General features: G+C 39.4%; 1 protein-coding gene across 3 annotated transcripts; it reads right to left on the bottom strand.

The window, feature by feature from the left end:
* Positions 1-616: 616 nt before the first annotated feature.
* Positions 617-26,980, bottom strand: LOC115782759 (voltage-dependent L-type calcium channel subunit beta-3-like). Of its 3 annotated transcripts, none has more exons than XM_030733161.1 (15): positions 26,865-26,980; positions 26,385-26,509; positions 25,474-25,566; positions 11,839-11,958; positions 9,362-9,484; positions 9,147-9,262; positions 8,988-9,067; positions 8,868-8,887; positions 8,206-8,283; positions 6,207-6,265; positions 5,983-6,083; positions 5,761-5,912; positions 5,586-5,681; positions 4,659-4,829; positions 617-1,395 (listed from the first exon to the last, which is right to left on the bottom strand). In XM_030733161.1, the coding sequence occupies exons 2-15, from the start codon at positions 26,463-26,465 to the stop codon at positions 982-984; spliced, it is 1,704 nt and encodes a 567-aa protein (XP_030589021.1). In that variant the 5' UTR covers positions 26,466-26,509; positions 26,865-26,980; the 3' UTR covers positions 617-981. The 3 variants fall into 3 exon arrangements, with proteins under 3 accessions (XP_030589021.1, XP_030589019.1, XP_030589020.1); XM_030733159.1 differs by having other exon boundaries at positions 26,829-26,962; XM_030733160.1 differs by lacking the exon at positions 26,865-26,980 and adding an exon at positions 26,592-26,718.

Genomic DNA, 26,980 nt, shown 5'->3' with positions numbered 1-26,980 from the left:
TCTGAAGCCTGGATTCGAAGAGGAGCTGCAGCTTTGCAGCATGTGCTTGAAATATGTGTATGAGTGGATGTAAACAAGCTTTTTTTTTTTGTTTGTTTGTTTGTTTTGGTTTTCTTTTTTTTTTTTTTGGCAAGAAATTTGTTCTTTAAAAGATTTAAAACATTCCCTTTCATGGTTCTGTTTACATTCTCTGTGCCCATTTTACAATATTCTTTTTTTTTTTTTTTTTTTTTTTTTTTTTTTAAGAGAGTGATTGTGCAACAGCAAAGACGAGTGATGCCCAGAATGTACTGCACTGTAGGTGACGCTGATGCTGTACTGCAGCTTCATATCGACTACTTTGTGACTGTTTAGAGACTGTACATGTATGTCTCCCAAAAAATGCCATTCACTAAACACATGGATGGCAACAAACAAATCCATATAAACAAAACCAAACAAATAAAATAGCAGTGCCCATTCAGTATATACATTGGAATTAAATGCATTACTATTTTCCATAATTGATTCAACAGTAGACATTCCTACATTAGTTTATCCGTAAAGGTCATTCACTTCCTGTTCTGATGTTAATGTGCAAATAGTCTTAAAATTATACATGCAATAGTAAAGATCGTTAAAAGTCTTAGGAATTTTAAGGCCAGTAAACGAGACATCCTACAATAGAGAAACCTTAGGCAAAGCAGCTAAAGTTTGAGTTTGCGTACAGCTGGTAGCCTGAAACCTTTCTGTGGCAGAGGTGAGTAGCCCCCTTGATGTTAATCTGAATGACTCAATCTAAGGGTGATCCCCTCTGAGCAAGAGTCTGGAAGATTGTGATTGGTCGATAAACTGTGCATCTGTCTGAGTTTATTTCCAATTGACACTAAAGTTTGATGTGAATCTGGGAACATTTTTTTCATCTCTAAGTTGTTATTTTGGGACTACGCGGTAGGCGGAGGGCTCGGGGTGGGGCTGGAGGCTGGGAGGGGGCCCCTCGTCTCAGTAGGTGTCTCGGGGCCAGGGGCGGCTGCGCTGACGGTTCCTCTGGTTGTGACCTTGCTGAGCTTCGCGCTGGAGCAGCCTGTCTTGTGACTCGTGCCCATTGGCACTGTGGGCACCGCGTGCATGCCCGCGGTGGGAAGGGTACATGTCCCTGTATGTGCGAGCATGGCAGGGAGACGCGTATTCATCCTCCTCCTCCTCCTCCTCTTCTTCTTCCTCTTCCTCCTCTTCATCCTCTTCGCCCCCCCTGAGGCAGGGGCTCCCCCTCCGGCCACGAGACAGGGAGTCGCTGGCCTCATCAGATGGCATAAGGCTGTCCTGCTCCAGGGGGGAGTGGGCTTCCTCGCCGACCTCCTCTTCCTCATCACCCTCCAAGCCTGCTGCTTCGCGAGGCTGCGGTTGGTTCTTGTTCTGGATGATTGGACGAGTCATGGAAAAGACAGAGTCATATGAAAGCTTGGGCTCAGGACATCATCTCAAAGGAAAAACACAAAATAATGCAAAGAGTACATCAAGAAGGACTTTGAAGGAATTGTGGAAGTCTGCCTGAAAGGATAATTCTGATTTATTTCCCACTGACTATTGTGTACCTATAGGCGGCATTGAGTTATCCATCTCTGTCCTCACATCAAGGGAAATAGATCAATATGCAATGTAATCAGATCCCTACACAACAGTTGTTCTCAATGGGCAATTTTTGTGCTTATTTTTGGCATATTTGAAAATAAGACTTTAAAATGATTCCGGTAAAAAGCTTTTTTTGTTTGTTGTTGTTCACTGAACGTTAGCAAAGTTAGCATGACCCTCAGAGACACAATAGAAACATTAAAAGAAAATATGGCAGATAACTCACATACAGTACCCACATGTGCCTTTAAAAGCTAGTGGTTGTTGGTCTAATCAGTTCTGCACTGAACACAAAGTAATGCCTAATATAAGAGATTAGGTACAGATGAGTCCACAGTCTTTCTTCTGTGCAGCTATGCGCTTATAAGGGTGAGTAGTAAATGAGTAAAAAGGGCAAGGGTGTCAAACTTATTTTAGCTGAAAAGTCGTGTCTATTCTGATTTGATCTAAAAATGGGCCGGGTCAATAAAACCATTGAATAATTACCAATAAAACAACATGTCAATGTTTTTGCTTTGTTTTAGTGCTTGAAAACATTCACTTTTAATAAACCATCCATTTACAATCAGATGAGAAAAGGCCTCAGATGTTTTAAGAAAAAGAGGTGCAAAAAAAAAAAATAGTGTAAATCAAGCAAATGGGCCATTTGGTGTAGCCGTGTCAGTAAAAACGCTGTAAAACTGATGACAGTTCAGACCTCTCGCTCAGATGAAATTCATAACCCTACTAGAGTTCACGGTACAAAACACAAAAGTCACAAAAATGATGCTCTGTTTGTCTGCAGTTTTCACAGTGTGCACAGCCATCTAGCGGGCCAGATTGGACCATTTGGTGGGCCAGTTCTGATTCCCACGCCATATGTGGGACACCCCTGCAATGAGTCTTTCTCCAGAACAGAGACTGTAGACTCTGTAACCCCTCTCCTACACTGGAATCACATTAAGAACAAATCTCTTTACAGAGAGTAAAACCAGAGGGACCAACACTAGTTGATTACTGTCTGAAAACACACCTGATAAAAAAAAAACCCTGAACCTGTCCTTTGACCCTTAAACAGCCGTCATGATTATAAACACTGAAAAAAAATTTTTATTTATAGGTCAACTATAAATCAGGTCTTAGTAATAATAAATCTTTGCTTCAGCACCTGTCTGACTGAGGCTATACGTGGAAATGACCACTAACTTATAATAAAAAATATAATAAAAGAAGTACAGGTTTTGATTTGTTTTGATTTTGATTGTGGCACAAAACCACACCAAACAGCATGAGCGGAATAAACACAGAAAATTAATCCTGCAGTAATAGTATTAATTAGGACTATTATTTTAACAAAACAAGCATTGGATGGTGTCTCTTTGCACCCTGGGAACTCCTGAGTTTTTATGAATTTATCATAGAAAGTAATTATGAATATTAGTATTTTGTCAGATAGAACGTCATATAAAATGTAACCATTACAGTGCACTAGAGATAAAAGATCTAAGCACATCCTTCACTGCTGGTAATGCGTAGCTGTTGTGATGCTGGATAATGTTTATATATTCTCATGTAACTCCAGACACCCCACCCCCACCCCCACCACCCTGAAATGGATAAGTGCTAAAAAAAAAAAAAATGGATGAATGGATGGATATTCTCATGTAAAATAAGCTAAATACTACCATAACTCAATAGCTTAATTGTGTGAAACAGATCTCCAGAAATACAGCTGTGGTCAGAATTTTACATCCACTCATTATGGGCGTGAAGGTTATGGTGATTTGGAGCTTTTAATGATTTATTTACTCCTCCAAACATACCTCTTGTCATTGTGGCCAAAAATTACCATGAAAGTCACGCCCACGATGAGCGTATGTAAACTTATGACCACAACTGTACGTAACATTAAAAAAGACTTTATACTGACAATAAAATCCTATTTTTACTTCCAGTTTTCAAAGTTGCAAAAAACAGCAAACGTGAGCCGAGGAACTGACAGTTTCCAAAATATCAAGTTGTAGAAAATTGGGACAGTTGGTTCTACAATCAAACTGCATTTGTTGTCATAATCTGCAGGTAAATAAACAGCAGAAATAAGACAGAGCTGAGCGATATAAAAGGCTGATAGTGTTAATAAGTGGCATGCAGAAGTGCAGCAGTTTTGGTATCTTCAAAGTCCTTTGTTTTGTCGGTGTGTGTAGATTAATACAACAGACACTTAACCAAAAAAAAAAAATGCATGTGAAACGGCTGAATGGATGTTCAGGAGGTTACTCTTGGATGTGAGAAGTTCTTGTGCTGATGCCGTGGTCTTTTGTGTAAATTTGCATTTAGTTCAGGTGAAAGCATCATTTAAGCACCCATCATTTGCCTTTAATTAGCATCATTCAGGCAGCTTCATGTGCCACAGTGAGCAGGAACAGCATTCACAAAGCATGCTTGGAATAAAACTGAACGCAGTAGGGAAAGTTAGATTTAACACAACCAATGTATTTCAATTGTAGTGTTAAAATGAAGATGGAGCTTAACTGCTTTGTGGATAAAGCTTGTGGAGCAGCACTTCACCTGAGATCATCAAGTAAAAGAAAGGAGGCAGGATGCAGTAAATAAAAATAAATAAATAAATAAATAAATAAACAAAACACACCAGGTCTCATCTTTTCTGAGATTTGAATGAATAAGTCTGAATGCTTTTCATTCACTGTCTCAGCCGCAGCGTCGTGTTCGGGTGTCGGAGGTGCGCAAGAGAGGGGAGAGTGCAAATATATATACATATTATATAAACCCTACTACTCACCCCAGTTTGTAAGCGATCATTCAATTAATTCCTGTGTTTCAGAAAACTGCAAAGATGTTAAGCATGGATGAGTGAGAGGACAGACAAGACAACTGGAGACCAGTAAACAAAACACAGGAGTGAAGCCTGAGATGGGAAGAGCTGGTAAAGACAGTGACAACATACAATGTGTTCAAAAAACAAGACTCCTTCTCAAAAGTCTTAGAATAGTTTTAAAAGCGTATTTTTTACGCTCTCCTGATTTACACACGCATGAAGACAAACTTACCTGTAGGCTAGAGATGGCAGAAGGTGGGGTCATCAGGCTCTGCTCCAATAGTGGATTAAGAGGGGTGTTTCCTGGGAGGTGGGTGGCACGCCAGTAGACCTCCAAGTATTCGGCCAAATGCTCACAAGCATCTTCCAGCTGGTTCTCATCCAAAATGACATCAAACATATCCTGCAAGTGAAAAACATGATAAATCTGACTTACACAAGAGTCACACTTACGCTACATTAGTTACCCTACACTGTGACTTACGCTGTGACCTGACTCGCGCCTCCCTAGCCCACATTAGCTGTGATTGGTCTAATGGGTACTACTGTTTCAGACAACTGGCACTACAGCTGCCAAAGCCAACATGCCTATCAATCAAATTGGCCCAGGTTATACAATAGGAGCAGGAGTTTTTTTGCCCTGCCCAGTGGTTAACACAGTTGCCTCAAAGCAAGAAGGTCCTGGGTTCGAATCCAGCCTGGGGTCTTTCTATCTTCCCATGTTTGGATGTGTTCTCTCCGGGTATTCTGGCTTCCACCCACAGGTTAGGTTAACTGGTGATTTGAAACTGACCATAAGTGTGAATGGTATTCTGTCTTAATAAGTTAGCCCTGCGACAGACTGGCGACTTGTCCACGCTGTACCACTGGATAAGTGGAAAAAAATGGATGGTTAGTTGGGTTTCCTGTAGCCTGGTGGATGTTAAGAGGTTAAGCAGAACAGCTGTTGCTGTAGTTGTTTGTAGTAGCTATAGTTCAAACAAATGAGTATTAAAACAGTTGCACATTTAATGTGGGGATAAATCACAGAGTCGGGGATTGTTAGTACTGAAGGACAGAGTGCCACAAATTGGCGTGTTTTTTTTTTTTAAACTGTACAACAACTTTATCATATAAAATGTTCAGACTGTATGGACTGATTACAGATCGTAGCACTCACAGGGGGGCACTGAGAGAGTTTGTCTGCAGCCATCATCTGCACATTCAGGTGCTTGCTCTGAGACTTTCCCCTGGATTTGATCAGCCTCTGGAGCACCTGACAAAAAGAAAAAGATGGTGTAAGAGATCAAGAAAGATAAGGCTGCCCAAATCCAGTGTTCATGAGCAAGGTGTACCTTTGGTGAGGAAACTTTAACATAGACAATGATGGGTGCCAGGGAAGTTTTGGCGAGCTGTGTGGGATGGTTGATGGTGTCTGCGTCCAGAACAACCAGCTGCAGTGTTTTGGCAAGCTCAAATATCCTCTCAATCTCACTCTGAACCTCAGCTGCACAAACAAGACACATTTTAAGATTAAAGGTGCTTCCATAGAAAGACTGTGGAATTAGCACAGTTACCTAGGCTGGAGCGAGTGTTGGATCGCTCCATTATGGGCCTTTTGTTGAGGACAGATCTCTTGGCTAAGGACAGGTCGGCAGTTACGCGGGTGATTGAGATTCTGTGGACAAAGTTACAAAATACAGAGGGGAAAAATGCAAAGTTAACTTTTTGTCCAGATCTATTAAAGGTCTGACTTTCAACAACTACTCAATTTATTACACAATCTCTCCATTTTACTGACCTTCCTTCAAATCTGTGTTTCAGAAAGTCAAACAGAGCTTTCTGCATCATATCTGTCACCTGTCACATTTGAGAGGATGAGAAAAAAACCAAAAACAATTATACATACATTATAAAACTAAAGGGCTAAAAGATAATTTCCTTATTGTTTATCATCTTTATACTGCTACAGTTGTTCATGCTTGTATTAAATATGGTCAAAGTATCAAATAATGAGTCAGAATATGCACAAGTAATCCCTATCAGCCAAAATGTCATGCATTAGACTGCTTTAAACACTTGGTTTTAGACAGTTTTTTCAATTCTTGGCTTGTTATGATGTAAGTGAAAGTGGATTCCCACCCATTCATCTCCAAATCAGCCAATCAGAAGAAAGCTGTTTTGAAGGGAGGACCTAAAATAGCTTGTTTCAGGCAATGAATAAACTATACTTAGCACTAACAGAGAAACACAAATAAGGATTATTTTAATCTGTGAATCACACAAAGCTCTTTTAGTGAAGTCAAAGAATAATAAGTAAGTAATCAGTAAGGGTCTGGAAATGAGCAAAATAGTTTAAAAAATGTATTATGATTTGGTACAATACAGTAGGTTAGATTAGATTAGATTAGATTCAACTTTATTATCATTGTACACAAGCATACAATGAAAAGTACATAGGCTAGTAGAGTGTATATCAAAACAAACAGACACAAGAAAAGGTTTTTCTACCTTTATGAATTGTGAACTATGCATGGCAGAGCTGTATTATTGTACTCATATCTGCAGAATTACACCTGTTCAACTGTTCAACTATTGATGTATCAGCCAATCAGATGGCAGAAACTCAGTACATGTAAGCATTGGTCGAGATAACCTGCTGAAGTTCAAACCAAGTATCAGAATGAGGAAGAAAGGTGATTTATGCACAACAAATCAAAGCTTGATGCAAATGGGCTATACAGTAGCAGCAGAAAAAACACATTGGGTGCCACTCTCTTCAGCTAAGAACAGGAAGCTGAGGTTACAGTTCACACAGGCTCACCAAAATTGGACAACACAAGATTGAAAAATGTTGCCCGGTCTGATGAGTCTTGATTTCTGCCGCAACTTTCGAATGGCAGGGTCAGAATTTGGCATAAACAACATAAAAACATGGATCCATTGTGCCTTATAACAACAGCTCAGGCTGCTGGTGGTTGTGTAATGGCTGTAGGATAATTTTTTTTTTTTAGAACACTTTGGGCCTCTTAGAACCAGCTGAACATGACTTAAAACACCACAACCTAGCTGAGTATTGCTGCTGACCATGTCCATGAGTGTATGTTCTTGAAAATGTAAAATTTTTTAGACAAAGTCTATTCATATGTCATTTTTATAACCATGAAAATGACATATGGATGTTAAAATGCCAGTATATACACATTTTTCAGAGCTTTTGTTGGATATGCCATGCGGTTAAAGCAGGCAGAAAGTCCACTTGAGTGAAAGTACAGTTACTTCACGAAGACAAGAGCTCCAGTACAGGAGTCATGAAAACATTTACTTGTGCAAGAGCATGAAACTGTGTAGTGAAAAATAAATTGAGTAAAAAAAGCAAAGTAAACCTACAGCTGTATTAATAGTCAATATTGAAATTCTCTATCACAATTTGCTAATAGTAGTCAGTAGTGTTAATTACAGACTGCAAGTTCATCCACATTTCCAAAAGCTGTAATGGCTGCCAAAGGGTCTTCAACAAAGTATAAATTCAGGATCTGAGTATTTTTGTAAATGTGAAATCATGGTGCCACTTAATCATTATGGAAGTAGACTAAGTAGCACTATATCCAGTTAAAATCATTTAACGCTTGAATACCTTCCTGTAAATTTAAACGTACTTGTCTATTAAAGTTATTCAAAGGATAAATTCACACGAGCTAATAATGAATGCAGCAGTGCAGAAGCAGTGTGAACAAAGCAAATAGTGCAGAGTAAAGCAGTTGTTCTGTCTGCTGGAGGTGAAATGGGGAGAGGCTGACCTCATAGCCCTTCAGTGACGGTCCCACGAGAACCACCGGCCTCATAGAGGGCACCACATCATAGGGAGGGACATGTTCCTACCAGAAACAGGGGAGGACGATGGAATAAAGGGAGAAAGAACAGAGAAAACAAGGGTGAGAATTGATGGGGGTTGGGCCTGTTTGTTGTGAAACAATAAAAAGAAAAAGCCCCCCCCCCCAGTTCAGCCAAAGAATGACAGAAAAAAACAGCAAGAAGACCTGAAGCTATTTAGGGAGAGTCACTTAAAGGCACTTAAACCATTTTTATTTTAGAGCTGTGCATTACGAGTTAATTAACCCGAAACTCAGGCAGGTGGTAGAAAATAGATGGGTTAACTACATGTAAAATATTTAAAGGTTTTGCTAAAATCAACCATTATAAGTTGAGGAGCTTCCAATGTACTATTGCAATGATTATTTTAATATTAACTCCAAAAAAAAAAACAATTGAACAGCCTCCCACACAGACAATACTACACCAGTCCCACTTAGTTTCTAATTGTATAACCTATTTTCCTAAGCCTCTTTTATTTTAGGGAATTCAAAGTTAACTTCTACAAACACTCTGCTGCTTAGAGTGAAAAAAACAAAACAAAAAAAGAAAAACATGAATTATGAGCAAATTTTGTATCAAAACCTACCTGTTTTTGCTTCTGTTTAGCTTGTGAAAACAAGAAAATAACATTCAGTGAAGGAAAATGATTAAAGGCAGCAGAAGCTGCTTTCTGTTCCAGGACCAGAAGAAGGTTTGTAGTACTTACATTCACCTGCAGATGGTGGTGTGGTCCTCCAGCTCCCTGTCACCATGTCGCCCAGACTCGAGGAGTTACCTCCTGTTTTCCTGCAGCAGCAAAAACACACTGAATTACCACAGCTGTGTTGTGGAAGTGGATCACCTGAGATTAAATTAAATAGCTTACCTTTGTTTCTGCTCCTGTTTGAGTCGCATTGCCTCCAGTCGTAGAGGGCTGGGGATAAAAGTGATGTCTGCTCCCTCTTTTACTAGCCGGCCGATCCACCAGTCATTATTGTACTTCTGTTAAATTCAGTACCACAGCAGCACTAGGTTACATACAGCATGTCTTGTTTTTATGTAATGAAAGGGTGTATTATTATTTAAAACAGATAATCTCACTTCTTTGATGTGCAAGAAGTCTTTGGCATCAAAGTTGACTGCAGCTCCTTGGACAGGACAGTCCTCATCCAGAGCTCCACAGTAACTCACATTCGTCTTTACTGCAAACGCTACAGGTTTGGACTGTGGCATCGACAAAGAAGAACAACACGGAGACTTGTCAGTGATGGAAATGCTCTGCCAACAGCGGAGACTTGAGGTTAAGAAAAGAGTGCAACAGATCAACCCCTTGTTACCAGACAACAAACTTACCTCGATTCAATCAGCAGCCAATCATACAGCACAAAAAGAAGCTGCCCAGAGTAGCAGATTATCGGAGCGTGTGACTGCGCGGTAATATGCCAAACATGCGGCTCAAATAGGAACACACAAATCCAGTATTTAAACTGGATAACGGTCAGATCCTGATTCAGAAATCTAGATTGGGTATCTGTGACAATGTGCAGATCTGTCGGCACATTGTCACCTTTCACGGGTAGCCGGCTCATTCACTGTAAGTTCTATGTTGCTCTGTATTTGCTTCACCACACAACAGCGGCAGACAGCAGGAGAGCTAACAGCAAAGGGTCAGCAGTTTGGAGGTATTTTATGTCTCAACAGCACTACTTTGTAATAAAAGATAAAGTTGTTTACTTAAAGCAAGGCTCAGACAGCACAATGCTTTCTCGCTTTCACTTATGTTCAGTCAGAAAGACATAAGGTAGGAGCTAAAAGGACACTGGTTTGGTGCAAAACCTATTGGAAAGCTTTTATCATGCTTATGGTAACATAACATGTCAATTAATATTATTTCACTTCACCTTTCTCCTGAAAAGTAAACTAGTGCAACTGTAAAGGACAAAGGTACTCGACTACTCTAATTAAATTTGGTGAATACTGTATTTATCTTGGGCTTATTGTTGTTTATTATTTTACTAATAAATACCTACTCAGTAAAAGTAAATTCCTGGATTGATTTATTTGTGACAAAGTTAGGGAAACAATGTTTAAAATCAATTCTGATGCTTCCTTACACATGACAGATCTTCCTCATAGTGAGGAATAAAGCTTGATAACTTAACAGTGTATTGGATCCGTAATTGGTATCAACAGAGACCGCAAGCCAAGGCATCACCATCACATCAGACATGGAAAATTTTGGATCAGTGCATCCTAGGTTACAATATCGCAGATGGAGACACGGCAAACTTTGTTTAAAATTTGAGTTTACAAAGAGGTTGAGAGCAGTGTAACCACTCTTTGTGCAGTGATAGTCTACTAATAATGGGACCTTAAGACCAGGAAATTAAGGATCCCTCAGCAGAAGCACTGTGGTAATGAAATCTTTGAAGCCTAAATTTTGTGGTCTAAACAATCAGAAATATCTGATATCTGTCAGTCGTCTGTGGCTGTTAAACCTTCCAATCCTGTGGAGTGAAAATGAACTTTCTTTTTTTTCTTTTGGAGGATCTGATGATGTGTGGTCTGGTAACAAATATCTGGGGGTTATATTTTTATATTACCCCAAAAACAGTGTGTCACCGAACATATTTATGCTGACCTCGGAGGCAGAGATGTTTCAGTTAATCCCAGTTGGTGTTCTCTTCTCTAAAGAGCACTTGACTGGCATTGATCCTGATGTTGGCTTGGTGAAAATAACAAGTACTGTATAGAACAATGGTATGTTACTGAATACAACAGGAATTACAGGGTTTTTTTTTTTTTTTGTTTTTTTTTAGGAAACCCTCTCTAACCAGATTGCTCCATCTTTAATGGTTCCTCAGAATAAGGACTAGAAAGGCCTTGAGACATGATTTACTAGAGATTTACAATTTTTTTTTACTATCAGCTTTTTCAAAGTTAAAGTTTCCTGCTCGAGCAGCCGATAAGAGCAAGAGAGCAGATGTCTGTTAAAATACCACTACACTTGTTGAAGACAGCTGACCCTGATGCCATTTTTAGGGCTCAGAAGCTTCAGTGGTAATCAACACCAAACAAAGCTAAAGCAGCAAACAAACAAGCAAGCAAACGAGGCAAAAGCAAGCACTTTGTTGAGCTTTTTCCAGTGTTTTAGTGAATCTCTCATGTATGACATCCTGCCAATTTTGTGACAACAGTTTTTGCTTTATCCCTGTGACTTTTTGGATATTTGGAGTGTTTTTAGACTCAGCCTTTTGCCTGTCCCTTTCTCACTTGTCTGCTACCTGGACAGTCTGTGTCAGCCAAATAAACAAATATCCGAACTTGTACCGTCCCAGTTTAAAGGCGTGAGTTTTGTATATTAAAACTTGATTTTGCATGGCAAATGACTCTATTTTGGGATTTCTTTGCAATAATGCCCACATTCATAAAGCTTTCGCCGACTTGCACCTGCAACCCAGACTCTTCTACAACAAAATTCACCAGGAGCAATAGAGTCAAATGATTCTTACATATTTGAGTTCATAAAGAGTATAAACACATCAGTATGTAGCTACAATAATGACTGTATGGCATACCTTAGCTCTGTCGAGCTGCTGTTGTGCCTGGCGCTCGGCTTCACGCCGATACGCCTCGCGGTCCTCCTCTGCTGACAGGTCTGAATCAGACGGTCTACTGGTGTACGAATCAGCCGACCCCTGACGGGAGAGAGTGGCAAAATATTGGTGACCGGGTGTTTAATAATTTCATGACTCACATGAAGATCATCCATTCATGTTAAGATTACTTAGTCTGTATTACTGTTTGTGTATTCTTTCATCTGTTACTCTCTTCTAGCCTCTGTTTGAGCGCAGGTGTGCATGCAAATATGTGCCTGTATTAACGTGGACACATTCATGTGTGTGCATCTACAACACAATGCATTGCTCTCCCACACCAGCCATCTTCTGAGAGGCCAAATATAGCACAAAGGAGGCAAGAGCTTCCTCTTCTCTCCTGCTTGGCCCCAATCCATTCCATCATCCCCCACAGTGCAGCACATATACATCCTTTATTCCCCTGTTTATTCTCCAAGGACATCTCCTCATTAGCAAAATATATGCTGGTTATCATTTTTCATTGTAAGTGCTTTAAGGACACATCCCAAGGATGGCTAGCATTTTATGCTGAGGGCAAGAGATAAAGCAAACAAAGACATTTTACACAATAAGTAAAATAGTGAAAACAGCTTCATAATTGCTTTTTTATTCAGAAACAGAAACCTCTCCTTTTCTAAAAAAAGCTGTAACCATTAGTCAATTAATCAATCAGTCAATCAACTGAAAATGAACAAGCAACTATTTAAGTAATCATTTAAATCTGATTCCAGTATCTCAAGTGCGACGTTTTCCTCTTTTTCTTGATCTTTTGTGGGAGTAAAGTTAATATACAGGTTCTGAACTGTTAATGGAAAAAATGCTTTCCAAAATAACACCACAGAGTCAATCAATAATAATAATAATTGTTGCAGCTTGTATATAATGTGCAAATTGACTTCTAAAGCGATAGTTTGGTAACTGCGTGTCCGTGTGTGTGTGTGTGTGTGTGTGTGAGTTCTCCTATATTTGGCTTCTCTGAAGGAACTCAGTCCTGAATCTGCCAGCAAAAACAAAACCAAGTCAGATGAGACAAAATACAAAAGGGGTAAAAAAACAGAGAGAAAAATCAGGTGTGATGGACAGGAAAATGCTCAGGTAAACCTCTCACAGGTATCTGCAGGAGTCAAACTGACATGATCAGCCATATTCTCGTGAATAAAACAAAAATGTTAAGAAACTAAAAAAAACAAACAAACAAAAAAACAAAAAAAACAGCAGTAATGCAGTTCACTTTGGTTTTCCTCTCCTCCACAGTGCAGCGACTCAGTCCCGACCATCCATCTTGCCCACATATACAAACAGATCCTCTGGAGGACCAATTAGCAACAGCAAAACAAAAAGAAGTACAGCCACATAATACAGACACACACACACACACACACAAAAGTGCCCAGACATAAAGAACAACCAGCACCTTTGCTTTCTCTGCACTTCAAAATGCATGCATGCAATCCAAAATAAATCATCATCTACAGTACCACTGCACGCGAACACCTCTCCTCGTTTCTTTTTTTGGTGTGGTGGTGTCTGTTAGATAACTAGATCTGATTTCTAGCACTCACAAGCTCTGCAAGGCAACACTGCACCAGTGCCAGAGAGCAGCACCGACAGAAAAAAGGAGGGTGAGAAGGAACGGGTAGAAAAAGAGAGAGAGAGAGAAAGGGGAGGAAGAGAGAGAAGGGGGGCGAATACTGTTGACAAGATATACTGAAAAGAGGATGTTTATGAGTGAGTGATGGAGATGAGAGGGGTTTTATGCAACGACAAAGAGAGGCTATCTAAAAGGGAAGATGAGATTAGGACAGAATAAAATGCTGTGAAGGACTGGAGTGAGACCCACATATTTTTCCTTACTGCAGATACAAGAAAAGATGGGAAACAGAGGGTGGTAGTGGTGGGGGGACCGTGACCACACGAGACAGACACACACAGATATACCGGAGAGAGTTGCATACCTGGCTGATTAGGAGGACGGCGCTAGAGTCTGATAAAGACATGAATGTGAATTTTCTCACTCTAACGGCATCCCTGTCTTCACTGGGAACGCTCACAAACACACAGAGACATAAAAGCGGAAAAAATATGGTGGTGGGCGCAGAGGAAAGGTGTTATGTCAGAGTGCCTTTTAATGATGTTAGAACATGGAGAGCTATTCGTTAATAATGTTTAGACAAGGAAGTGTGCACCTTTTCTGCACACACACTAACTTACCAACTGTTAAATTCTCCAAAGAGCAGCTTTACCACCAACGTCTTTTAGATGAAGCTTAGCTGCATTGCAGAGTGTAACAATATAAGAACATCCTTAACGTGTTTTCTAAGGACGCACAGCTTTTTTTTTTTTGCTGCTAATGTCCCTGTCTGCAGACTAAATTTAACTCCGTTCCTTCCTACTCTGCTTCTGTGATTATTCTTCACACACTGCAACACTGATGGCCCCAACTCCACAGGGAGGGGCCAACAGGGAAGTGTGTCATCTAACTAGTCGAGTCCTTAGAGGGCCAAGTCATCCTACAGGCTAGGGACTGAACAACAGAGGATTTCCACACTAATTTGATTAGGAGGATTTCACTGATACTGTTCTGTTCTTTTTTCTCCTTCTGATAAGAAATGTAGAGATTCCTTTACCACTGGCTCAAGACTAATGAACTACTTAGCCATGGTAGTGTGGATAAAATAACTAGAGCAACTTTAAAGAAGAATGACCCCATAACATAACAAAAAAAAACTGTTTAATATTGCTTTCTGATGTTAATAAATCTTATTAGGAGAAAAATCTGGCCACTAAATATCCTGGGCGCCTGAGAAGATGGCATAAACTGAGTTAATTAGATATTAGACACCACAAGAAGGAAGGTGTTCATGAGAAAGCTGCAGCTTTGGGTTAAATTATCTGTGAGTTCATCCCTATGAGTGACTTATTTCATATTATATGTAGTAATTTGACCTGCTGTTAATATAAAAATGGGGCTTGTACACTATATTGCCAAAGGTATTCGCTCGTCTGCCTTCACACGCATATGAACTTGAGTGACATCACTCGTTCATCCATGTCTTTATAGACCTTGCTTTGTGCACTGGTGAGCTGTCATCTTGGAACAGGAAGGGGCCATCCTCAAAATGTACCCATATAGTTGGGAGCATGAAATTGTCCAAAATGTTTTGGTTCTGATTTTACATGGCCTACCACATCGTGGCTGAGTTGCCAGTTGCTTCCACTTATAACACCACTAACAGTTGACAGTGAAATATTTAGTAAAGAGGAAATTTCCCAACTGGGCTTGTTGCACAGGTAGCTTCCTATCACGGTGACACGCTGGAATTTATGGAGCTCCTGAGAGCGACCCATTCTGTCAAAAATGTCTGTAGAAGGAGTCTGCATGCCAAGGTGCTTGATTTTATAAACCTGTGACCATAGAAGTGATTGGAACACCTGAATTCATCTCCAAAAATCAGATGCAAAGTTATTGACTGGACATTCAAAGAAAGCATCAACCCTCCTGAATTAAATGTGACCCTTTTCCCACTCCACTGACATGTTTGGGTTGACGTAATTTATCATTCACTTGCTTTCCTAAGTTTGATTTCAATGTGAAACTGCAGACATGAAGGTTCATATTTCACCAGCAGCAATGTCACACTTTGGGAAATCCTTTTCTCCAATGTGATTTCACCTGCTTAAGGTTATGAGTCAACCAGTAAATCAGTAGATACACACTCACTGTTACATTAAAAGCATCAACATGGAGAACCACTCACATGTCCTTTTCAGCCTGAACATCGAAAACAAAGACTGCAGCTGAGATTTAATTTTGTAGTTACTTGGTAATAAGTATTAGACAAGCTGAAAATTTGATCTGATTAATGGGTTAGTAGTGCTCATCCTCTTAAAGTGTGGGCAAAATCCATTGAATAGCTATTGAGTAAATCCAGGAAATCAGCAGACTGGCATCTATCCCTGGTGAAATGTGGCTTGCACAGCAAAAAACAATGCATGCCAACCCTCTGTTTTTGCTGACAACAGTACTTTCACAGTAAATCATAATACTATCAATATTTATTTGAGTGGGCTTTTATTTATGGGTTTCTATTGACTCATACTTCTGTCAGGAGTGTATCGACTATAAAAACATTTTAAGGTCATCATAAAAAATTTAAAAAACAAATTAAATGCCTGCTTGTTATGTTTTTAGGTTTGATTTGATGTTACTTTTTGTTTTTTTACTATTAACAGACTTTCAAGCTTTGTGACACAAATGACTGTCTCCATTAAAAAACACCTGTTAGTCTTGAGTACGATAAGTTCCTTGCCTGGCCTGGTTTCCTGTTACTGTGTGCAAAACCAGTGTCAACTGAAAAACTGAAAATCTTCCAAACAGAAAACAGCTTCTTTCTTGATCACAACTCATTTTGAAGCATCTTTGCTCTTTTCTTTATCTTTCATCTGTCTTTCCTGTTCTTGAATATAGTGACAGAGCCACTCCCAGCTGTTATCAACGTGTTGTGCTACCTTGTGAACTGCTGTTCAGCAAGGGTCACACAACGCATAAAATTGTGAACGATGTTACTGCGACACCTGCACATCAAGATCAAGTCATACACAGTGAGAATTTTTTTTTTAACTGTCCAAACTGTAACTGCAGTGTTTTCCCCAGGCTGAGATTTACAAGTTAACAAAGCTCCCTAAACGCCTTGCTTGTTAAGTCTTACATCATTAGCCATTTCAGGGATCCAAATGCTCCTTCTCTTCCCTAAAGCAAACAAACACTGAGGCACCATCAAGAGTTAAAAATGATCCCAATTCTTTCAGCTCTAATAAAATGATCAGTGTGGCTGTTCCAGGTGTTACAATAAAGTTTAATGGCTGCAGATCTATGAAAAAGAGGATTTATAGGGTTTCACAAGTTAGAGCTAAGTTAGTTAGCTAGTTGGCACATAAAGATGACACGCCATGTTCTGACTAAAATAGGGCTGGGTGATTTCATGATAATTATCTTAAGATGATTATCACAAAATAACTTTTCCTTGATTTGAGACATAGTTAAAATAAAGTCAATAGAACTCACTTCATCCATGTTTTGACAAACACAAAATGACAATGAGAAAAGCGCCACACCAAACCAATCATGGTTGCAAGAGGGTTAGAGCGACATCAGGCTAGGTTGACGCACAGTGTAGGAGTGTTTGGGTTACCACAGCCATACATACCAGTACTTTAGGAGTGTGAGTAAGATGAAAGAGAAAATGACAACAGAACAGACAAGCAGCACCAACCTTACACAGTGCACAATTCACAGTTTACCTGCATAATGCAATGCATGCACAGTGCAAGACTTTACAGTCCTAGATTCTTTCTCCTGTACCATGCCTTATGACAAAAAACGAAGAGACAAAGTAATATCACAAACGCAAGAAGCTACTTTATTCTAAAAGACATGATGCCAGTAAGCACAGTGGAAAATGTCGGCTTTAAGTGAGTGATTAAAGTAACCGACACTCGGTCCCAAATCACTGACAATAAACACACTGAGTGTAGAGACAAGTGAACAGTTGCACATCAGATTCATATATGAACCTCACTGCCCACTTCACTGAGACAGTACTACACGTCTTGTGCCTTATTTTTTTTATTTGCTATATATATATATATATATATATATATATATATATATATATATATATATATACATACATACATTCACACACACACAACTGTATAATAACTTTTGCATACATTATACAACTGTAGGTATATATAATAAACTAATCTTAACAAATCTTAATTCTGACCAGTCAGAAGCTTCCACAAAATGACAAACTAGAAAACTAAATTCTTTGGACAATTACAAATAAAAAATGTAGATATTAATATCCTAAGCTTCACATCCACATTGAGTTGAATAGAAAAGCCACTGATCCAAATGATTTAAAACTCTGCACTACAATTTCTTGGGTCCCCAGTAATACATACACACTGTGTGAAGTAGAAAAGATGTCATAAAATACAAAGAAATTTAATAATGAAAATTTCTATGGTTTTATTTGCAGGAAGCAGATTATCTAGAGCAGCAGAATACATTATTCAGGATACAGAAACACGTTTCCCTTAGAGCAAAAAACAAGCAAACAAAACAAAACAAAACAAAAAAAACAAAGGAAAAAAAAAATCCCTGGAAGCTCCAGCAATTTGGAAATCCAGCAACCAAATATCTAGTTTCAAAAACTGTTTGATTAACTGTGCAATCATAATTCAATGTTAGAGAGTTACATGGGCTACAGTGCTCTCTGAAACACACTGTATAAATCATAATCATAAATCAGTCTGTGGTTACATCAATATGGAAGTCAAGATCAGGCATACTGCATGTCAAACTGCAAAACTCAGAGGTGTGAAGAGCATGTGAGGCAATCATTAAAGTCAAACAGGTGAACGAATGCGTGCAACAAGGAAGGTGAAGGAGGAAGACAAAGGAAATCAGAGACAGGTGAAGCAGCTATGATATGAACCTTTAGAGACATTAGGGAGACAGTAGAAGAAGAATCTGACTGTGTTATAAGTCTTGGTACTTACTCAGTTATGGTGATGGTGCTGCTGCCAGTCCCTCCCTCTCTATAAACTACATGCTGCATGCAGACAGACCGCACTGTGTCCCATCACCTTACCTCACTACAACCTGCACTGGAGCAGACACAGACAACACCTTCTTTTTCTGTTCTTACCTCATCACAACACAACAACCAACGCAGCTTTTGCGTCACCTGATCAAACCACCTCTTTAAACTGACATCACACTCTTACTCATTTCCATTACGGTCCGATTCAACGGAGGAGAAACAGAAGAAACTGCTTTTATTATCATGCACTCCCTGAAGATTTCTCCTCCCGTTTCAAAGCCTCGCATCCTACATATAACACATACATCCATACTGCTTATTGTATCCTGCTGCAGAAATGAGTCATACTCCACTGCTCCTACATAGACACCCCACCCCTATCACAGACAAGAAACTATCTGCTCTGTTTGTGAAATTTACTCCTTCTGCATAAAACACTTTGTCATATCAGCAATGGGAGCAGGAGGAGGCGGGGTGCCTGTTGTGCGTGCAGAGAAAAGGTAATGATCGAAAAGAAACCAAAAAGGTGCTCGTGTGAACACTGAACCCACACATCACATCGCCTGAGGCCTTCAAAATGAAAATCATGAATATTTTAAACCATGCAATATTCTCGGGGAATCTGGAGATTGTCATTAAGCCTCCCGATCAGGATAACTAATGTCCCCTCCTGAAGAAGATGTCTGCTCAGCCCTTTTTTTTTTTTTTACTTCTTCTCACTAACGCCTCTCAGTTACACTGCTCCACATTGCTTCATCCTAATGGTGCTGTGCGTGAAATCAAGGTTTTTCTTTTTTTTACTGAGTCTCATGTTTGCAGATTATTCACACTAGTAAGAAACGAAAATCATGGTTTTAGTCCTTGAAACCTTATAAGTGAAATATAATGTGGAAATTAAGGAAGAAGTGGCTGATGAAATGCTTCAGATACTTTACCAAATATTTGCTGCTTCTAGTCTCTCGAACTGAGAACATGCTGCTTATTTGTATTATACGAGATAGTAAAGCATGTGAAGAGAGAGCTGAGGATAAAAGCAAAGCTGTCGATTTACTGGTCTGCCTAAGTTCCTACACTTATCTACGAGCTGTGGGTAGTGATCAAAAGAACAGGATTGTGGACATAAGGGTGTCTAGGGCCAACCTTAGAGGAAGTGTGCGAAGCTTGCTGCTCCTCTACATCAAAACGAGCCAGTTGAGGTGGTTCTGACTAGGACACCTCATGGGCATCTCCTAAGTGAGGTGCTCTAGGCATGTCTAATTAGAAAGAGACCCAGGGGCAGACCCAGGACATGCTGGAGAAATTATGTATCACAGTTTTCTTGGGAGCACCTTGGTGTTGCCCCACAAGAGTTGGAGGAGGTGACTGTAGAGGGGAGGGTCTGGACATCTCTGTTAAGAATGCTTCCCTCATGACCTAGACCCAGACAAGGACTGGACGATGGACGGGATGATAGCAATATTTTTTGCATAGTTGGAATAACTGGTCATTTGAGAATGTGAATTTGGGCACTGACTAAGTGTCCTTTGTAACATCCCACTTTGTAACTGCTGAAAATACTCAGCAGTTTTGAATGTCTCTACATGCACCTAACATGTATTTTTACCTCTGACAGACCATTGTTTGACATTTCTACCCCAAGTTTAGTCAGTTACAGCTGCTAAACTGTAAGTTCAAAACAACAACTTTGGACTCTACAGATGAGAGAGACTTGAATGAGCCCCCCCCCCGTACTTTTGATGCAGCGTGTAATTTTATTGCCAATGTGACTTCCACTCATTTAATATTGTAAGTAAAAGTCAACAGCTATAAAATAATGAGTGAGTTACACTTATGTTATGTACCCTATTCTTAAAATTCCTCAACTTCAAATTTATCAAATCTGATTGAACAGAAATTAAACACAATACTAAATCCATTTCAGTTAAATTAATAGTATGGGGCAGTGGATGTAACATGCTTGGCAACCTTCAAAATATATAAGGTTATATATGAAATATGGCCTGGACCTAGAGTGCTCTGAGGAAGAAGATTGGCCAGTGATCATCTGACTATAAAACATCACAAAACCCTGCTGCAAACACAAAAGAGATGCAGGTTACTATCATGTAATAATGGTTGTGGCCATTAGCAAGTTATTCACAATGAGTGAGGAAGACAAAGTTCACCAGAGTAATCTGCGGAACCGCCACAAAAATGTTACAACACTTAAATCACCTCCACCCAGCTGAAAAATAGATATTTAATAAAAAAAAAAAAGCTAACAAAGGGAAAGTGGCTAAAGCTAAAGCCATCCAGAGCTCAGAGACAGCCACAAGCCACACACTTAGAAAGGATGTGTTAAAAGATGACACAAAAAATGTGTTGTTACATGTGTAACACATTTTTTTGTCAGTTTTAACACATGGTAAAAAAAAAATGCATAAAAATTAATTTCAAAATTTCAAAGCAAAATGTGAAGCCCATGGGCTGATGCTGCAAATGTGGTAAAACTGTACACATTATGTGTTGTTTTGAACACATCTCAGTGGCCTCGGTGTGAGCAGTCAAAGAATCAAAGCAGCTGTGAGGAAATTTATGGAGATAAGTGAAATGATGTGATGATGATGACGTCTGTACCTGACCTTGTTTTATTAAAAAAAACACAATCTGTTGCACCTGCTTTTGTTTGACAAGGTAAAATACAGTAAGTCAGGTGAAGGTGGGTGTACAGTAACTCGTTTTCAGTTAATTATTTGTATTACTTTCCAGCAGCAGAGCACTTTATCTTCAGTTATTTAGGGGAGAGAAGATCATGTAACTTAGTGCAATGTGGGAAGGAATCACTGATTAATAATAATTTATTTTATTATGAAAATTAAATCTTGCACTAAAGAAAAGTTTATATTTGATTGTATATGCTGTCAATTATAGTTCTTAGAAAGAAAATCCGAACTGGCAAAAATACATTATTGGTAGGGTATTGGCAGGTCACACTTAAAAAAAAAAATCTGAAGTTAAAATTGGCCAAGAAAATTACAATCAGTCAATCTTCATATTGTCACAATGTGCCTATGAAACTGTGACAATCATTCTCAAGACTATAAAGAGTCATTTGTTGTGTATATCAATATTCATTAACATTAGTGTCTACAAGGTGCTGGTTATACTGGATCCAGAATGGAGCAAACACCTGAGTATATGCAAAATTCTTATAGAAACACATCGCGCCACTCAGCTGCCATCTTGATGACATCCCCAGGCAGTTATCTGGGCAGATATTTTACATCCCCCATCTAAATTAATCCTCATCAGGACATAAAAACTTCAAGTATAGAATTACCACTCAATTCTGATAAAATAAACTGTTAAAAAGCTTGGTGACTTTGTCAGAATAATATTTAAAAACCCTCTTTTTTTCAACTGTAGTTTACCTGACTTTTTCCAAGCCTGTTATGCTTCCCTTTAAAAGGTCATGTGTAGGAGGAGTTAATGAGTGTAACAGGGAGCGCCTGGCCAGTCTCCCAGGAACATTTACAATGTTCCCACTCCCATGCTTCTTATTTGGTCTGCTTTAGCCTTGTTAGCTCAGGTTTTATACTAAACAACACCTTCCACTCATCATTCAAACACTCATCCCACTGCTGACACACTGATAATACTGACTAACACACCTCATATTGCCAAGTATGGTGTTGGCCTATTTTAATTAATACATTTGTACACCAGTTTTGAAACTCTCCTACTATTTGTCATGGCTTCTGAGATGGACCATGTGTTAGCCAGCAAAAATAAATACACTTGCCTACATCTTTACAAATAAGTTTTAGATAAGCCACAGCACTGCTGAAACTGTTGTGAACCTGCATGAGTGCAACAACATGATTGGCTCATATGTTTCCTGTTACAGCTGCTGTTTGGATCTTCTGAGACCATCTTGCAAAATTCACACACAGATTTTTATTCAGGATTCCTTGAGTGCATTTTCTCTGTCTTTATAATGTCTCTGATAAGGGTGAGTTTTATTGGTAATGGTATTTTATTTTTATCTGGGGGTGGGGGGGGTCAGGACTGGCAGTTCAAATAAAATAAAAGTCAGCACAAAAAGTAAGGAAATTTGTGTTTGGTTGATTATTTCTTTGGCAATGAAAACTTCAATTATCCAATCCAAACAAACCAATCAAGAGTCAATAGCTGAATAAACTGTTTTGGCAGAGAACATTTGGAAAGTTTTTCATGGGCATAACCCACATCCTCTGCTCTGCTGTTCAACCCACAAATGTGTTTTCCTTACAAATGCAGCACCACTTAAGAGGAAATAAACAGGCTTCCCAGTGGTATAAGATTTATTGCCAAGAAGCATTGCTACAACAAAGAAATAATCAACCAAATACAAATTTCCTTACTTTCTGTTCTAAGTTTATAATCCACAACACATCATTGATAATACACACACACACGAGTGTATAAACCAAAGCGTGATAATATGAATTATTCTTAAATGTGAGAACCAGCTTTTGGTATTTTAAGTGTGCTGATACTTTTGTATTTATGGTCACAGTAAATAAGATTATGAAAGCATGACTTTTACTGTTAAAGTATTCCTACTTCTCCTAAAGTAATAACTCAGACGAAATCTTTTTTCAAGTAAGGCCTTGCATATTTCAGCAAGACAATGCTAAACCACACACTGCATCTATTACAACAGCATGGCTTTATAGTAAAAGAATCAAGGCGCTGAACTGGCCTGCCTGCAGTCCAGACCTTCCACCAACTGAAATCAACTGGCACATCATGAACCGAAAAATACAACAAAGACCCAGGATTGTTGAGCAGCTAGAATCCTCTATCAGACAAGAATGGGATGACAAGCCTCTCCTCTCCCAAATGTCCAGCAACTGGTCTCCTCAGTTCCCACATGTCTACAGGCTGTTGTTAAAAGAAGACAAGATGCTACACAGTGGTAAACAAGGTCCGGTCCCAACTCTTTTGAGAAGCGTTGCTGTCATCAATTTCAAAATGAGCTAGTATTTTTCTTATAATGGCACATTTTCTCAGTTTAAACATTTGATATGTTTTCTATGCTCTATTGTGAATAAAATACGGGTTTATGAAAATTGCAAATCATTGCATTCTGTTTTTATTTACGTTTTAGACAGCGTCCCGACATTTTTGGAATTGGGGTTGTAGTTTTGTCAATTAAAGCATTCAACTGACTATTTCACACTGCAACTGTTGTCACTAGTATTATTATGTTTGCTTTTTAAATTTAAATGAACTGCCGATGAGACAAAGGTAATTTATAACCCTGTTATCTGTTCTTATCCATTCTGTGCTCTTTTCTCATCACAGGCTTTAGCTTCTCTTAAATCTAAAAGGAACCGCTAGAAATAGCAAAAGCCCTGTAGTTTAGTTTAAAAGGGGATATTGGAGAATCCTTCCTGACTCTTGCCTTTCATTCTTTGAAGCGCTCTTTGAAGCAACCATGAAGATTAGCAGTTTGGAATAACCTCTGTAGCTGTCCCTCTTCACTCCTCACGACCGGATTTCTACAGAGTTCATGTTCTCACCAATGGTGGACTGAAACTACACCAGCTCTGTTTCACATTGACATGCAGATCAAGTTCATATTCAGAAACAGCACATGAATGTAAATGACATGTAAATGACAACTGTCTTGATTATATATGGGGAGAATCAACCCATGGACCATGTGATTCCAGCCCTCGATGTCCTAAAAGCAAAACTTAACAACAGCTTAACTTTACATTATTTACTTCTTTATTCAACTTCTAGAAATTTGATTCCAACAGAGGGCGCTCCTCTATTTTGTGCAAACAAACTTTTTTTCTGTGATGAACTGCAGCACATCCCAGATGTCAGCTAAACATCTGTATTTATCACATATGCCGTATTTGACGGTCTTGCAGACAGGTGACCATCTCAGTTGTTTCCATTAAACTGAATGACACAGCTACCGTGCATGTCACACTACATTAGAGCGAGCTTATGTATAAGACAGTGCGTTCACAAATACTAAAAAGCTTACTTTTCCAAAATTCAAATATTAGTTTTTGAGTTAGCTGAACAAGTAGTAACACAGCAGAAAATGTTGTTAATTCATGTTCATCCGTATAACCATGTACTTCTGTTTTCTTCATTAATTTATCTAAGTGTGTAAATATATGAAAAGAAGTTGACAGAACCTTTGGGTGGATTTTTTTATTTTCATATCAGAGCACACCATACTGACACAAAAAGACACAATTTTTCAGCAAAGTGTCTGATTTCTGAAACCCTATCTACCAGATAAACTGAATTTAACATATTTCAGCACTGTGTGTGTGTCACACATTTCAATTCAGTCATCCAATTCGTGACCTTTCACTTAATTTATCAAAGTCAATATGGTCATATCTAGCCCACCCCTTGTCTGTATCTACAATCCATTCACAGCCATGCAGTAACATCATGAGGAGATTCCTCCTGTTTTTCCAATCACAGATACCATCTTAAATAACACCAAATCTCCATCTGAGTCTTCCACACATGCCTGACCTGAAAACATTAATTAAAAAAAAGTGTGCTGTGCTGGGATTTTAGTTGAACTTATTTCCACCATTAAGCATTTTGCTGCCCTCTATTGGGCAAAGCGACATCTGCAACTGAAGAGAAAGCACGGTGCATGAAGATGCAGAGCAGAAACTATCACACACTGGATATGAACATAATAAGTACAGATCCATAAAGGTATTTTTGAGCCTCCCCCCAAAAAACAGCCTATACCTAAAAAAAAATATGCAGGAGTCGCACTACTGCCAGCCAAACACTGCAGAGACATCTGCTCTGATGACAAACTTCAAGCCCCTTATTGCACTAGTCCAACTTTTAGAGCACACAGAAACTAGAGCTTTTCCCATCCACTAATAATCAGCGTAATGGGCCTGAGACACTGAGACAGTCCAGGAACAAATGAAGTTTTTACCTGTCGTTTGATGAAGCTGGACGTTGTGTCAGAGGATGTGCTGCCATCTGAGCGTTTAAAGCGGCTCTTGCGTTTAGGCAACTTCCTGGGCAGCTGCGAGATGGAAAGAGAAGCACACAGGTGAACAGATAGATAGATAACAAGGTGTAACCTCTCTAGCAGTGATATCTGTAGCAGGGCTAACTGTAGTTATTTTGCAGATTGATTGTTTATATACAATATAAATCTACTGCTGGTTTATAAGACTTGCATTTAGCATTTTAACAAATTAAAAGCCAACAGTTATGGAGATTAAGTGTAAAATAGCTGCTTTGCACCAAAGCAAGCTGTAACTTTGCCAGAATCACACACATTTCAGGTCTGCCTTTATTCAGCTTCACATAGAGGTTTGGGTAATGCAGGGGGCCTCTTCTGAGGAGAAAGCCTTTCAAATTCAGGCTACAGGTGAGTCCAGAGCCACAGTGCACATTTGCACTAATAACATCCTGCATAAAAGTCCCATGATGGTACTGGTGTATGCTGGTTTTCCTGCACTGGAGTGGATGGAGCGTAGCAGGGGGAAAATGCATTGAAATAAATAATAATACGTCAATGCAAAGGCCTGATCTGCGAGTTGAGATCAAAACAGCAAATGTATCGACACCCAAGGAGGTGTTAAACTGTGTCTCTGTGTGCGTTAAAGCCATAATATGTGAGCATACTTTATAGTCCGGTGGCTGAAGGATCAATCTGCAGTTTCAGAAAAGACGGAGGTGGAAAAAAAAAAGAAAAAAGTAGCTCGCTGCCAAAAAACGCGACGCCTCAGATTGAACAACAAGTAGCATCTGACACCCTAATTAACCATTTTCCTCTTTGCTCGGTGAGGATAGAGTTAGATGTGCGAGGAAGGGGAGTAAAGCGAGCGGATTTACCTGGAAATAGTGCGACTGGGAGCCGGTTTCCACGGCAGACAGAGGGTCTACGGGCGATTTGGACATTTTGACTTGCACCATCTATTGAGAGCGCAGGGAGGCGGGATGCACACAGACATGGGTTACTGGAGGAAACAAGAGGCATCAGATACAGTGAAGAGAGCAAAGAAGCGGCATGCGGGAGGGGGAAAAAACGGACATTAATACCCAAACTCAGCTAACAGGAAGGCTAGCTCATACTCCCGAATTAAAAACAAAAGTGTGCGTTACATCAGGGGCGGAGAAACGTAAAGGGAGTAGGAAAAATACTGAACCTAAAATAAACCGTTAACGCCAAAGCGTCAGCGGACGAGCGAACCGTACAGGTCCGTACTAAGTGTGTGACTCTGCCGGGGGTGTTGGCGTTGACTAAAGGGACACAAAAATCAATTCAGACTAACTTACAGGCAACATTTGGCTTCTTTCTTTTTTTAGAAGTACCTCGCTTCAAACAAACGCCGTGTTCCTTCTCGTCTGTGCATAATATTTGCTTGTCAAAGTAGGATTCAAATAGTTGAAACCGCAGTCAAATAAATGTGGAACCTTCACAAATAGGG

This window comes from Archocentrus centrarchus, chromosome 7 (genome assembly GCF_007364275.1).
Source record: "Archocentrus centrarchus isolate MPI-CPG fArcCen1 chromosome 7, fArcCen1, whole genome shotgun sequence".
NCBI lineage: Eukaryota > Metazoa > Chordata > Actinopteri > Cichliformes > Cichlidae > Archocentrus > Archocentrus centrarchus.
The sequence above is the reverse complement of the archived record's forward strand: the minus strand, read 5'-3'. Positions and strand labels throughout refer to the sequence as shown.

Coding starts and splice junctions, on each gene's coding strand:
- LOC115782759 (XM_030733161.1), bottom strand. CDS start 26,465: ATGGTGCAAGTCAAAATGTCCAAATCGCCCGTAGACCCTCTGTCTGCC. Junction 6,266..8,205: donor CGTCACTGAAGGGCTATGAG/GTCAGCCTCTCC, acceptor CAAATGTGACAG/GTGACAGATATGATGCAGAA. Junction 6,084..6,206: donor AAACACAGATTTGAAGGAAG/GTCAGTAAAATG, acceptor CTTTGTCCACAG/AATCTCAATCACCCGCGTAA.